This window comes from Nicotiana tomentosiformis, chromosome 11 (genome assembly GCF_000390325.3).
Source record: "Nicotiana tomentosiformis chromosome 11, ASM39032v3, whole genome shotgun sequence".
Lineage (NCBI taxonomy): Eukaryota > Viridiplantae > Streptophyta > Magnoliopsida > Solanales > Solanaceae > Nicotiana > Nicotiana tomentosiformis.
In genome coordinates, this window is record NC_090822.1 from 112,851,426 (window position 1) to 112,866,434 (window position 15,009).

The 15,009-nt window shown below is 36.0% G+C and overlaps 1 protein-coding gene across 2 annotated transcripts; it reads left to right on the forward strand.

The window, feature by feature from the left end:
- Positions 1-2,545: 2,545 nt before the first annotated feature.
- Positions 2,546-9,255, forward strand: LOC104113178 (uncharacterized). Of its 2 annotated transcripts, none has more exons than XM_009623284.4 (11): positions 2,546-3,476; positions 3,836-3,918; positions 4,048-4,183; positions 4,859-5,343; positions 5,473-5,520; positions 5,870-6,044; positions 7,201-7,313; positions 7,425-7,521; positions 7,687-7,906; positions 8,139-8,292; positions 8,515-9,255. In XM_009623284.4, the coding sequence occupies exons 1-11, from the start codon at positions 3,284-3,286 to the stop codon at positions 8,914-8,916; spliced, it is 2,106 nt and encodes a 701-aa protein (XP_009621579.1). In that variant the 5' UTR covers positions 2,546-3,283; the 3' UTR covers positions 8,917-9,255. The 2 variants fall into 2 exon arrangements, with proteins under 2 accessions (XP_009621579.1, XP_018632203.1); XM_018776687.3 differs by having other exon boundaries at positions 3,419-3,476; positions 4,035-4,183.
- The last annotated feature ends 5,754 nt before the right edge of the window (positions 9,256-15,009 follow it).

Here is a 15,009-nt window from a genome sequence, read left to right on the forward strand (position 1 = left end):
TTCTTCTTTCTCCTATATGCTGGTTTTTTTTATTGAATTTACTGCTAGTTTTGTTCCCAGTTTAATAACTGGAAGAGCTTATTGAATCCTGAGGGATACGCTTAATTTATTCTTTATTGCGTAGGCAAAATATTCTTAAGGGCAATGTCCTTGACACGTCTCAAGCTAAATCTTTTACTCTCCATAAACGTCAAAATTTTGCAACAATCTTAAGGATATATCTTACAATGTTCTTATGGAGAATGTCAAATCTAATAGTTTCGCTATGTGATACTCAAACTTGCAAACACAGAAGAAATACAAATAAACCAACTTTTCCAGTAATTCTATAATTTTGAGAGTAATAGATGAAAAACAAATGGATGTTATTATTATTATTATTATTATATTATATTATATTATATTATATTATATTATATTATTATTATTATTATTATTATTATTATTATTATTATTATTATTATTATTATTATTATTATTATTATTATTATTATTGTCGCTGCTGCATTCATGGTTTTAAAAAACTTGTCTAGTGGACTCTAAAGGCGGTAATCTCTTCCACTTGATATGTTTTTGTGGTACATAATATTTAAGTATCAGGTACGCATAATTGGCCTCCAATTTTGGAAGTGTTTATGATATTGGAGTGTTAGGTGAAATGAATAATTATGAGTTGTATAAAGAGTATTTGATTAACTTGAAATTTTTGAAAGTGTGAGGACCAGAGTATCTTGCCCGAGTTATGTAGCCTGATCCAAAGAAGAGAAAAATTAATTTTTTTAAAAATTAAAATTATAATGTTGAAGCCTTACAAAATTGAGATTTTTTTGCGGAGTAAATTTATATTGGAAGATAAAAAAAAATATATTGTGCTTCTGACTCAGCAAATTATTTTGCTTCGGGTCTTTTAGTCGTTTGGATGAAAAAACAGTTGAATTGTGACTTGTTTCCTACTAATTTAAGATATTCATGTAGAAGTTAAAGTTGCTTCTATATTTAGAAAATTCTACTTTGGTATTATAGTATGAAAGATACCAAAAGGAAAATAAAATTCTTATATGTGTTGCAAGATGTTTCAAAAGGCACTTGTATAGAAAGTTTATTTCATTTGAGATGATATTATGCCTTACTTGAGAAATAGCATGAGTTAGTATTTTGTATGTGAATTTTTCACTGTATTAGATGGATACAATGATGATATTGAATCTTTGATTCAGATTAGAAAAAAACTCACTAATGATTGTGTGATCACTTTTGGGTGGGTGTTATGGTATTGAAATTGCCCGGCAATAAGGCTGATTAAGTAACCTCTTGGTGAATATTCCATTAGGAATTAAGCCCACAATATTTGGGTCGATGAATTGTGGTTGCCAAGACGCAATAGCTATTGTAAGAAAATAATTCTTTTAATGGGAAGAGTACACACATCCTCTTGAGACATAATGTGATAAAGCAATTGCTTAGAGAGAAATTTCTATACATATTATGTGTAGTCAAAAGAGGATTTTGCCGATCGTTTGACTTATAAGTAAAATATCGGGGGTTGAGACTTTTGTCAATTTGAGATGTATCAACAATATTGGTAACCCAACTTATGTGATTGGAGATCCCATGAAGTAGGTTTATATGGGTAATAACAAGTCATTATTTGATCAAATGTGCACCATTAAATTATGTCTCTTCATATGGTGTGTATGCATATAGTGTAAGACTGCAAGGAATGTGAAGTTGAGTTATTAAAATCCAATAATCCATAGCCTTTTGTAGGTAGTGTATTGGGCAGCAGAATACACTTGATGGATGAACCTACATGAGTGTGGAGTGAGTCCGTTCCTATGAAATTTGTGGCAAAATTTATAGAGCATTCATAAATACTTGGCGCGCGCATGACCTATTAGAGCAAAACCGCGATAACAACAAAAATTGTGGGGGTGTAATATGATGAATAAGATCTCTAACTTACAACAAAATTTTTTTGTTCATAGAAGTTGTCAACTTCACCAATTATTCTATAAGTTAAATCTTATTTTATCCATATCTACAAGACACCAGATAATTTCATTATACCCGAAACCCAATAAATTATAATCTCTCTCCTTATTATTATATACCATTTGAGATATGTAGAGGATTGTTGGAATTTGTGAATATATATAAATTTTCTAAATATACAATTTGTGGCAAAATTTATAGAGCATTCATAAATACTTGGCGCGCGCATGACCTATTAGAGTAAAACCGCGATAACAACAAAAATTGTGGGGGTGTAATATGATAAATAAGATCTCTAACTTACAACAAAATTTTTTTGTTCATAGAAGTTGTCAACTTCACCAATTATTCTATAAGTTAAATCTTATTTTATCCATATCTACAAGACACCAAATAATTTCATTATACCTAAAACCCAATAAATTATAATCTCTCTCCTTATTATTATATACCATTTGAGATATGTAGAGGATTGTTGGAATTTGTTGGATAGCTAAATATACAATTTTCTAACCCAACTTTCTGAATATTTTTCTTTCTCCTGTGTGCTTAGTTTCTTTATTGAATTTTCGATTAGTTCTTTACTAGTTTAATAATTGGAAGTGTTCGCCTAATTTATTTTTTATTGTTCAGGCGAAATATCGTGAGCTACATCTTTTATTCTCCATACGGGAACATCAAATTTTCCCAACAAAAAGCAATCAAATGCCACCTTGAAACCTCCAAAATCCAGCCATGAACACCGACGAAACAACACCCTTTTTGCAGCAAAATTTCAGCTAAAAAACCAGCTCCAAAACACCTCAAAACCAGCCTCAAACAACCATGAAAACGGGCCAGAAAGTTCAGTAAAATACCCTGAAACTTCAGCTCGAAATCGCTCTCAAAGACAGCTCTAAAAAACAAGCTAGAAGACAGCCCCAAACCCAGCAACAATGAGCTGAAAAACAGCCCCAAAACCCCAGCCAAAATCAGTTCAAAACCACAAAAAACAGTCCTTTTTTTTCTCTCACTAAAAACATCCCATTTTCTTTACCATTTTCCTCCATTAAACACCCATAATACCAGCTGTTAAACATCCAAAACGCAGCCATAAATACACCAAAAAACGCGTAAAAAATCACCACTAGAGTGAGGTCGCGCTAGAGTTTTCGTCCGTCGAGTTCGTCGCCGTCGTTATGACCTAAAGTCATTTTGCTTTGAGTACTGGTGATGCTACATAGGTGTACAGAAGCAGGAGGAAATACGAGTTTGTGGGAAAATTCTTCTTTTTGCTCCTCCAGGAAAGGGAATGGGAATTTGGGGGATTAGTGCAAGAAGGAGTTGCATTGGTCTCTGCAAAATCAGAGTGAGAAGGCAGTCATTCAGAGGAAGAGCATTTTCAGACTCCAAATCTGTTACAAGTGACGATTCTGTCTTGCCGGTGTTGATCATCGGCGCTGGTCCAGTTGGTCTTGTCCTCTCCATACTTCTTACAAAACTTGGTAATTTCTTGATACCCTTTCCCCCTATTGCCCTATTTAGATCTTTTCAAATGCTATAGGTGCTTGGTATGGAGGGTACTTTTTTACACGAAAAATACTATTGTGGAAAATCGTTTCACTTATCTTAAATCAGTTTCTGGACATATTCGAGTGGTTGGTTGAATATAAAATCTGGTTGTACAATAAGATGAATTATGAAATAGTTATGATCATTCACACAATGACTGAAATATGTGAGATGGACCAAGAGTTGAGACGTTGTGAAGGAAAATGAGTTTAGGTCATAACTGAGGGGTGGAAATTATTTTCTGGGGTTCTGTTTTGATATTTGGACTATAATTTCTGTTGGTATTCGTTAGGTATAAAATGTGCGATCTTAGAGAAGAGCAAGGTCTTTTCCAAACACCCTCAAGCACACTTCATCAACAACCGGTCTATGGAGGTTGGTTTTGTCATGTGGAAGTTTTTTTTTCTTTTTTTTTTGCCTTTTGTTGTGTTGCCTAGAAAGTAGCTGAGATTTGAGAATATTTTGATTGAAAGACGTTTGTTTTGATGTAGCTATTGTTTCTAGATATTTCGCAAATTGGATGGTCTTGGAGATGAGATTCTAAGATCTCAACCGCCAGTAGAGTTTTGGAGAAAGTTTATATACTGTACATCACTGACAGGACCTATTTTAGGTGCTGTTGATCATATGCAGCCTCAAGGTAGGATTTATATATGTGATTTGTAAGTGATTTTAATTCTTAATTTTTCAAATTGTTATGCTTTAAGTCATTAATTTATTCACGGTTATTGTTATTGCAAAGTAAATACTCTCCCTGTCAAGTTTTATGTTAAATGGTCTGAACTAATGCAAAATTAAGAAGTGAATATGACCAAGTTTTTAAGCGATTTGTCTTGGCTCTTCTACTCTTTAAAATGAATGCTGCAATGCTGTTTTCACTTTCTTAATGTATTGCTGAATACAAAATGTTACATGGGACATTTTGCACTTTATAACTTTCTTAAGTCATCAAATTACATTTTGTTCACCTCAGATCCTCTCAACATATGAAATGGAATAAAATTGTGCCCGTTCGCAATCAGTGAAGATATAATCGAGTCAATTGCAATTTTAGATTGAAATTCAAGTGATCTCGAATCCATGAAATATTGACAGGTGTATAACTACTATTATTCCAATAACGTGTCAGACATTTCTACATTCCAGTGGAAAATATGTTTTGTTAAATGAGATGGGGAGAGTAGTATGGTATCCATCTTATTATATACATCTATTGCATCACAAATTTATTGAGTTTGCTTCGTGGAAGATATGTCTTATATGCATATTGGTGATTCTTTTGTTTTCTGCAAACCTTTTCCATTTTGTTTGTCAGATTTTGATCGGGTTGTGAGTCCTGTCTCTGTTGCACACTTCTCCCAGTACAAGCTCTCCAGGTTACTGCTCAAGCACCTTGAGAAACTCGATTTCTGTACGATGAACTCTGAAAAGCGTGAGCATGGCTCTATTGGCGAGAGGGAGATCTTTATGGGGCATGAGTGCATTGCAATCAATGATGCTGAGCATGGCGTCAGTGTAACGGCATCTTTCCTTACTGAAGGGAAGTATATAAAGAGAGATATTCAGTGTCGTTTCCTTGTTGGTACAGATGGCGCAGGAAGTACCGTCAGAAAGTCCTTAGGAATTAACATGAGAGGTGAAAAGGACTTACAAAATCTTGTTAGTGTCCACTTCCAAAGCCAAGAGTTAGGGAAGTATCTCATCAAAGAAAGACCTGGCATGCTGTTTTTCATCTTTAATAAAGATGCTATTGGTGTTCTTGTTGCCCATGATCTCGAGCAAGGGGAATTTGTCCTGCAGGTAAACCAGTTCTTTAATTATGTGAGAATTTGGTTCAATGCTATAATAACCACTTGCTCGCATTTTTAAATCTGAATCTGTTGTTATCGGTTAACAGCATTATTGATAGCTTTGGTAAAAATTTTGTAGGTACCATTTTATCCACCTCAACAAAAGCTTGAGGACTTTAGTTGCGAGGTATTTTTCTACTCTTTTGTTGAATCTTTTGCTTACTCTATCAGTTCTTAAAATTTTCCATTAGTGGAAGAGAATGAATCAATGGGTTTTTGTTCCTCCGGATTCATTTGGATCTACTTCAATACGGGGGCTATGGCTGCAATGCTTGACAGTTGAACCAATATGGTTTATTTACCATGTTGTTCTTTGTACTTTACAATTGGTTGTAGATGTGTAAGAGATTAATCTTCAAATTGATCGGCAAAGAGCTTGCAGACGTCAATGTGATGGATATTGGTTCAATGCTTGACAGTTGAACCAATATGGTTTATTTACCATGTTGTTCTTTGTACTTTACAATTGGTTGTAGATGTGTAAGAGATTAATCTTCAAATTGATCGGCAAAGAGCTTGCAGACGTCAATGTGATGGATATTAAGCCTTGGATGATGCATGCTGAAATAGCTGAGAAGTTTCTGTCTTGTAACAACAGGATAATCCTTGCTGGTGATGCTGCTCATCGATTTCCTCCTGCCGGTGGTTTTGGTATGCAATCTATTTGTGCATTGATTAAGTTTTTGTTTTGTAATGCTATTATCTTGTCAAGTCTTAGATATTTTTTAAGAATAACTTTGTTGCAATTCCTTTTCTGTTGAGAGAGTTGGGGTAGGGGAGGGGAGAGAAAATAAATTAATGCATAGTCGTATAGTGTATTTTTGTCATTGAGACGAACAAGGCTGCTTCCTGAGATGCTGATGTAAAGGTAAAAATCGCAAAGTTATTTCTGTGGGAGGCAGGTAAAAGATTTCTGCATAAGCATAAAATTTCGAAGCTATAATTAGCTTAAGTTAGGCCCAAGATAGCTTTAGCAGGTTGGAGGCGATCTGAACTGCAATCAGTAACCACATTGTGATGTTAGTTACTATGCATTGCGCTGGTAATTTAACACAATTGATATTGTATCTGACTATAGACCTAGAACTTGATTGTTATATGGTAATTTTAAGAACAAAATCAAATAAATAATTAAGTTTATAATAGTGTTCCCTCTCGAGCATTTAAAGCTTTTGATTGAGATGGTTCACACAATCCAATATGCAATCAAAGCATGTCCTTGTTCGAGTCCCTATCAACAAAATATGACATGCTTGGCCATGAATCCCTGGCCAACTCTTAAAGAGTAATTTTCAAAGGCATAATTAGGGCACCAAGGGTGTGACCTAGCAGTTGATGAAGTGGGTGAAAATCTTTGAGACCTAGCATCTGTCTAAGCCTTGGTGGGTAAAGTTAACCCGATACTTGTGCGGGGGGAGGTAGCAAGTATCCAGTGGAACAGTCGAGAGTGCGCGCAAGTTGGACCCCACCATTATTTAAAAAAATAATACATTAGGTAACTAATAGTGTCATTTCCCCTTGACAACTTATTAAACGTTTAGATGAGATTGTTCGAATATGAGAAAGATATCTCGAAGAGAAGGGGGAAAATAAAAGAAACTGGAGGAAAATTTTCTATTCTGCAGGGGGATAAAATAACTGCATCTTGATAACTTTTAAGTTAGGTGGTGTGAAGATCTAAGGTGTCATGTAAGATGTATCCAACTCCGTTTCATGGAATATATCTGCAGCTGTTGTTGTTTATTTGAGGATATAATAGTTCAGACTGGGGGAAGGAAATCTGCTCAAGATGTCTTCTTTTATTCAGGGATGAATACTGGTATTCAAGATGCTCATAATCTTGCGTGGAAATTAGCTTCTGTAATCAAGGGTATCTCACCAATATCAATTCTTACCTCGTATGAACTAGAACGTAGTCAGGTATTCATTTCTTCAATTCTTGGTTTGATAATGCATAATGTATAATATACAATATTACCGATTTTCTGATTTTCTTCCTATGAGCTTCACACACTCCTTAAAATGTTTCAGATAGCCCAATTTAATACAGCACTTAGCGTCCAAAACTTTAAGGCGGCAATGAGAGTTCCTGCTGCACTTGGTCTTGATCCAACTATAGCAAATGCAGGTAAAGTGCAAACTTAGACTTAATCTTTATTATATCAGGGCAATGAGAGTTCCTGCTGCACTTGGTCTTGATCCAACAATAGCAAATGCAGGTAAAGTGCAAACTTAGACTTAATCTTTATTACATCAATATCTGATTAAAGACATTATGTGTTTCTGCCTGCAGTACATCGAGCTCTTAATAACACGGTTGGTTCTGTTCTGCCATCTGGAGTTCAAAGGACAATATTAGATGGAATATTCAGCATTGGTCGTGCACAACTCTCAGATTTTGTATTGAATGAAAATAATCCACTTGGATCTGCAAGGCTAGCCAAATTAAGACAGATATTTGAAGAAGGACAGAGCCTTCAGCTCCAGTTCCCTGCTGAGGATCTTGGTTTCATGTTGCGTATCTACTTTTACTCTATCTATTTAATGCAAATTGCTCAAGCTGATTTTGTTATTAAAGTTGTCTAGTTCATGGGCTCCTATAAATGCTGGATACTGACTCAACTCTGAATAGAACTCCAAAAAAAAGACTTCTCAGGCGTACGCCAGATGATTGTTTATATCTTAAATAATCCTTTTGGCATACTTGTTTGCATCAGTACTCTAATTTCAACGTGTTAACATTAGGTACCGAAAAGGAGCATTGGTGTTTAAAGATTTTAGTGGGTTGAATGCGCATGAAGCACCTTCAGGACGAAGAAGGGATTATATTCCTTGCTCGGAACCTGGATCAAGACTCCCTCATATGAATGTTAAACTGCTTTCTAACCCGTCAAGTAAGGTATGGACTCTTTCAAGGGGACATCGCATTTGTAGGAGCTGGACCTTGTTAGATCATGGTCTTTTCATATCGTTCATCTCTTGGCACATGTTTGGAGAAGCCAAATAAATCAAATGGGGATTTTTAATTTATCTCGATCCTTGCAATAGATTACAATATTCGACCTGCAGTCATCCTGTTTCAAGTTTCATTATTTTTGTTCTAACAGTAGATCTTATTTAGGAAATATTCTCTACTCTGGACCTTGTATCTGGAGATAAGGTTGAGTTTGTCCTTATAATAGCACCACTGGAGGAGTCCTACTATCTAGCTCGAGCTGCTATAGAGGTGGCGAGCAATTTTAAAGTGCCTTTAAAGGTTTGTGTAATATGGCCAAACGAAAGTATTAATGGAACCGGAAGAAGTGAGGCTGCATTGACTCCCTGTAAATTTTTTGAAGTTGTGGAAGTGAAGAGCTCATCAGATTTTCCATCCTGGTGGGACATCTGTCAGATGACGGACCGAGGAGCCATTTTAGTGAGACCTGATGAGCATATTGCTTGGCGTACAAAATCCAGAATTGCAGATCCCATCAAGGAGATGAAAAAAGTTCTCCACATTGTTACTGGAGTTGATTGCATCTGATTGCACCTTTCGTGAAACTTTTACCCGTAAATCTATGGTAGGCCCGGCGTTAGTACTTTGCTTTTGGATAGAAAGTTAAAACTTTGGGACATCGTGTCCAAATTGGGCCCAAAAGTTTGAATCTTATGCTCTGAATTTTAAATTAGCAGTTCAGAAATTCAGGACACTTAATTCTAAATTTCAAATTAGCAGTTCAAAAATTTAGGACACTAAGGGTGTGAATTTTAAATTAGCAGTTCAGAAATTTAGGACATTTAATTCTTGAATTTCAAATTAGCAGTTCAAAAATTTAGTACACTAAGGGTGTGTTTGGTATGAAGGAAAATACTTTACGGAAAATATTTTTTAATTTTTCCATGTTTGGTTGGTTTAAATGTTTTGGAAAATATTTTCCTCGTGAACTCATTTTCCTCCAATGGGAGGAAAATGTTTTCCCTATCAAGAGAAGGGAAAACATTTTCGAAAACTCTTCCCACCAACCCCTACCAACCCATCCCCACATCCTACCCCTCCTACCCCTACCCTATCCTAATAGTACTTTCTTTTCATGTTATAGATAGAATATTTTTTTTTTCCATTTAAATTAGGGGCGGCAAGTGGGCCGGGCGGGCCCCTAAGCGGGTCAGTCTCATGGGCCGTGGTCCCGGGCCGGTCTTTAAATAAATGGACTAAATGGTCCTGGGCTAAACCTACTTTTTGTAGGAATCGACTCGGGATCGGGCCCACGAACCCATGGTCCCGGGCTAAACGGGCCGGGCCTACGGTCCCCACGGGCTAAATGGGTCCAACGGCTAAGCAGTAATTTTTTTTAAAAAATTAAATAGAAATTAGAGACAAAAAGATGTTAAAAAAATATGTATGGCAATGCCTTGTAAATTTATTATAGAATTGTGACCTAATTTTTAAATTCAAATTTAAAGACAAAAATATTATAAAAAGATACTCAAAGCAATACCTTGTAATTTTATTATAGCAATGAAAAATATGGCAATATCTTTCTTAGTCTTCCTCTCCCCTATGGAATGAGCACAACAAGGTGCTAATACCACCATTGAGAAGAAAAATGAACTAATCAAGATGTGCCAAAATACAAGTTACATAATACATAATAATTTTTGTTCATACAAGTTACATGCTATCTCTTACAAATTTCATAAATCCCGGTGGCGGAAAAGTAGCTTGGTCATCGCCGCTTCCATTGTCGGGCGAAAGCAATGCATTTCTTTGTAAGCTTCGTCTGCCTCTGGTTGTGATTCAGCAAGTCCAAAATTTCTTGTTTCCGAAAGGATCCAATCTTTAAAAAGTACTGATTTTTCCTAGCTTTCCCTCATAGACGCTCTATAATCATCGATTTGAAGTCTTGCTTGACTGAAAGCGTTCTCCGATGCCACAGTTGAATCTTGAATAGTTAAAATATTTCGGGCCATCCTTAAAAGAATCAGAAAGTGTTTTTCTTTGTCCTTCCACCATTGCAAAATATTAAAGGTGCCGTCGGGATTCACTTTCTCAAGTTGCTGTGACAAATAAACTTCAAGCCCATTTAGTTGTGAAAAATCATTACTACTAGAACCAAAAGAACTCCTAAACCCTGCCCAAACACTAAATCCTCTTACTCCCACAGTTCTTTTAGAAGATTGAGAATAATAATAAGAAGAAGTTGGAATATTTGGTCTAGCATGATTTAATGCAACCTGATAAGTATTATAAATAGTTTCAGCATTTGTTCTAATTGAGGCTATTGCTTCCGGAAGTTTAGGCAACTCATCATTTTCAAGTGCTAAACCATTATAAACAGTTTCATACTAAAATTGACGATCTCCTAATTTCATACAAGGATTTAACAAAGCAGCAACACAATAAATAGGGGGAATAGGAAAAAAATATTTTTTAAACTTTTTTCTCATAGAATCAATAGCAAGTTGATAAATTTCCCACCATGTGAAAAATGAGCAAACAAATTTGCAAGTTCAGCTGTATAAACTAAACAGTTAGAAATAGTAGGATAATATTGCCTAGAAAATTCTTTTGTAGCAATATGAAATTTTTCTAAAAAATTAACAAGTATTTTTACATTTACCCAAATCCCCATTCGTAAGGTAATCGTCATCATCACTTACATGTGCATTAAACGTTGAGTATTCCCTCGGCTAGAGTTTTCAGACATTGATATCTGACGTTATCTTTAGGGTATTTTTTTTATGTGTTTAGCCAAAGATCCCATCCCCGACCGCGATCTAGTATATTTAAAAGCTAACTCCATACCATAAGTTTTACACTTAGTCTTATTTTTTGGAACTAGTTGAGTAAAACATGGCCAAATAGGAGATATTTCCTGCCGTTTGGTAGGTTCTCTAGAAAAAGTAGGGGCAGTAATGAGAGTATTAGATGGGTCATCATTTGGATTAGCAGGGTTATCACTAGTTGAGTCAACATCAGGAGCAAGACTAGAGGGTGTATCATCGTCCGATTGAGTTTCATCAAGATCAATTTCCTCATCATCATTTTCATCAATAATATTATAAAGAATAAAGAGCATTCATTAATTCATGGTCTAAATGTTCACCGGGAGCAATATTATGGCAAAATTCGGTATCGTAAAATTGTAATAAACTATTATGGGTATCAAGAATAGCAGGTGTAGGACGGGTATGGTGTTTGGTTCGGGGAGTCGGGGGCAGAGGAGGGGGAACAACAGTACCACTAGATTCGCCAGACTTGGATTTTCCCTTATTCTTATTTTTACCAAAAATATTTCATAAGGAAGACATCTTAATTAATCAAGTAATAGCAAATAAATTAAACAAACAAAACTATAATATTAAGACTTAAGAGTCAGAATGAGTTTACTGAATTGCCGAACAATTTGTTGAAAATTGATTATCGTTGAAGACTTGAAAACTTCAATTCACCGACTTCACAAATTTTTCACAAATTGTAACGACCACACAATTTTTTCACTATTTTTTTTTGATAAAGTAAACAATTGTAGCAAGTATAGAAGAAAATTAGAGAGAGATTTTGATAGATTAATATTGATTTTGTAAGAAAATAAAAGAATGAGAGGGTATTTATAGTAGAAAATAGGAAAAAAGTGTAATAATAAAAAGTTTGAGGTTAAAACTAAGTTTGGAGGGGAGGGGGGGGGGGGGGAGGGTTAAATGGCTATTTTTAAAATAGCCAACGACTATTTTTTAAATTCCCAACAACTCTTTTTTTCAAAAGCCAAACGATTTTTTTTAAATAAAATATCTGTTTGGCCTGCCAAGGGACCGATCCGGTCCCGGTCTTTTGGCAGGCCAAACGGTCCTGGTCCTAACAGTTCCTAGCTAAGAACCGGCCCATGAGACCGGCACAAGCCACCTCTAGCGGGCCTAACGGTCCTAGCCCATTTTGCCCACTTAGCCCGCGGGCCGGACCCACTTGCCACCTTTAATTTCAACAAATAAGTATTTTCTTTTCACGATAAACATAGGGACTTGGGGGGAGGGGATGAGGAGAGTAGCATAAAAAAATATTTTTTACTTTCTAACCAAATACTAGAAAATATTTTCCAGAAAAAGGTTTTCATTCATCAACCAAACAAGGGAAAATAAGTGATAAAATCACTCATTTTATATGAAAATATTTTCTAGGAAAATATTTTTTATGGAAAACATTTTCATTCATACCAAACACACCCTAAGTCCAAATTCAGGATACTTAGTCCTAAAGTTTGGATGAAATGGCTAATCTTTAAATACATTGTAAAGTGAGGATATATTTTAAACAACAGTCTTAAAAATGACTACTGGTGCACTTAGCCCTTGCCCCGTACCTATGCTGGTGAGAGGTAGTAAATACGAAAATTATTTTCGGAGTTTACATCTTGTTTGGATGGTTGTTACCCATTGTATCGTATTGTATTGTTATCCCAAAACAATATTTGTTTTGATTGTTTAGTTAAAATTGGTTGTATTGTATTGTTAAATCCATTGTTCCGAAACAATGAAAAATTCTATTTTTTGAAACAACCGATTTGGTATGGTGGGGTTGTTTCCTATTTTTCTTTCTAATTATACCCTAACTTATTACTTTATAATTCTATTTTACCCTTTAACTTTTTATTTTAAATAATAGCAAAGTCTCTTTCTCATAAGACAACATCCCAAATATAATTCTATAACCTACGTGAAGTCTCTTTTTTCCTCGTGTCGCATCCAACTCCAACGTGAGGTATATATTTTGCCTTCCTTTTGTTTCATTCTTTATTCTACTTTGATTTGTAATTCCTGTAACGACCCGACCGGTCGTTTTGCTTTCTAAAACCCCGTTTCCCTAAATAAGACTCCTCGAATGTGCTTTTACTGTTTTATGACTTGTGGGGGTGATTAGTTTGAGATTTGAAAAGGTTCGGGTTGAAATCGGAACAATTGGTCCCTTAACTTGGCCTTAAAAGGCGAAGTTTGGCTTCGGTCAACGTTTTGAGTAAACGACCTCGGAATCAGAATTTCACGGTTCCAATAGGTTTGTATGATAATTTCGGACTTGGGCGTGTGCTCGGTTCGGGTTTTGGATGACACGGGAGCGTTTCAGCGCATAATATCAAAAGTTGGTTCTTGTAGAATTTTAAAATTCTTTAAATTTGGTTTGGAGAGGGTTTTGGTCTTATCGAGGTCTAAACTGAATTTCGAGATCGAGAATAATTCCGTAATGTCATTTAAGACTTGCACGCAAAATTTAGTGTCAATCCGAGAAGTCTAAGTACGTTTCGGCGCATTTTGAGTGAATAGAAGAACTTGAAGTTCATAAGTTTGATTCAATTGGTTTTGGGGTGTGATTCTTAGTTTTAATGTTGTTTTGGGCGTTCTGAGAGTTCGAGCGAGTCCGCTATATGATTCTAAACTTGTTGGTATGTCCAGGAGCGGCCTCGGCCCCCCCGAGTGTCAATTGAACAAGGCTCGGACCAAGTCAGGAGCTTGGAGCAACAACTGAAGCTCCCAGATCTGTCATAATCGCACATGCGCTTGGTCAGCCGCAGCCGCAGAAGCGAGAAATGGAGGGCAGCCCAGAATCCACAAATGCGAAAGATTGGGCGCACCTGCGTGAGTGCAGGTGCCAGAGCCATGGTCGCAGGTGCGACTAGGCTCGCAGAAGTGGCCCTCCTTTTCCGCAGATATGGAGCCCGACCAGGTGAGGGAAAGGCGCACCTGCGGCCCAAAGCACCGCATGTGTGAAAGTCACCGGGCAGTGAGGGTTCATTTAATACAGGACTTAGGCCATTTTTATCACATTTTCATCTACTCTTGGACGATTTGAGAGCTTTCAAGGAGGGGATTTCAACCTAGATTTGTGAGGTAAGTAATTTCTACTTAATGTGAATTTAATACATAGATTATGGGTAGATTTTAACATGAAAATTGGTAGAAATCATTGGTTTAGATGAAAAACCTAGGGTTTAATAAAAATGGAATTTTACCACGAAAATGGTTATGGAACTTAGTGAAAATCATATATTTATGTTTCTAAGGTTATGGGTAACAACTTTCTTTGAAAATTTTCGGAATCCGGGCACGTGAGCCTGGGGGTGAATTTTTAGAATCTTGCATTTAGGGTTGGGTAACCTCTTTAATAGTTGGAATACGAACTCTTGAGCGCGTATTGTTTATTTTGCATATTATTTGATTAGTTTGGATTGATTCAGCACCGACTTGAGGGTGTGAGCGCATTCTTGAACCGGGAAGTAGACTTTGAGACGAGGTAAGTCTCTTTTCTAACCTTGTAAGAGGGAATTGACCCCATAGGTGAGCTTAAATCAATATGTACTTCTAATTGTGGGGGCTACGCATTCACGATGTGACGACAGTCCGTGCGTAGCTACTATTCATGCTTATTTCCGGTAGATCTAGGATTACACCATGATTTGTTGATACCGTTGCTTGTTTATGCTTACTAGTGGTTGGATTAAAATGGAAGTTGAAGATCTCAATATTTAAAGCCCCAAGTTGAATTTCTTATTTTTAGAAAGGAATTGAAGAATACTACGATAAGTTGATAAATTATATGTTCAACTACATCGCAAATATATTCTGCGAGCGGGATAAACTTCCACTACTC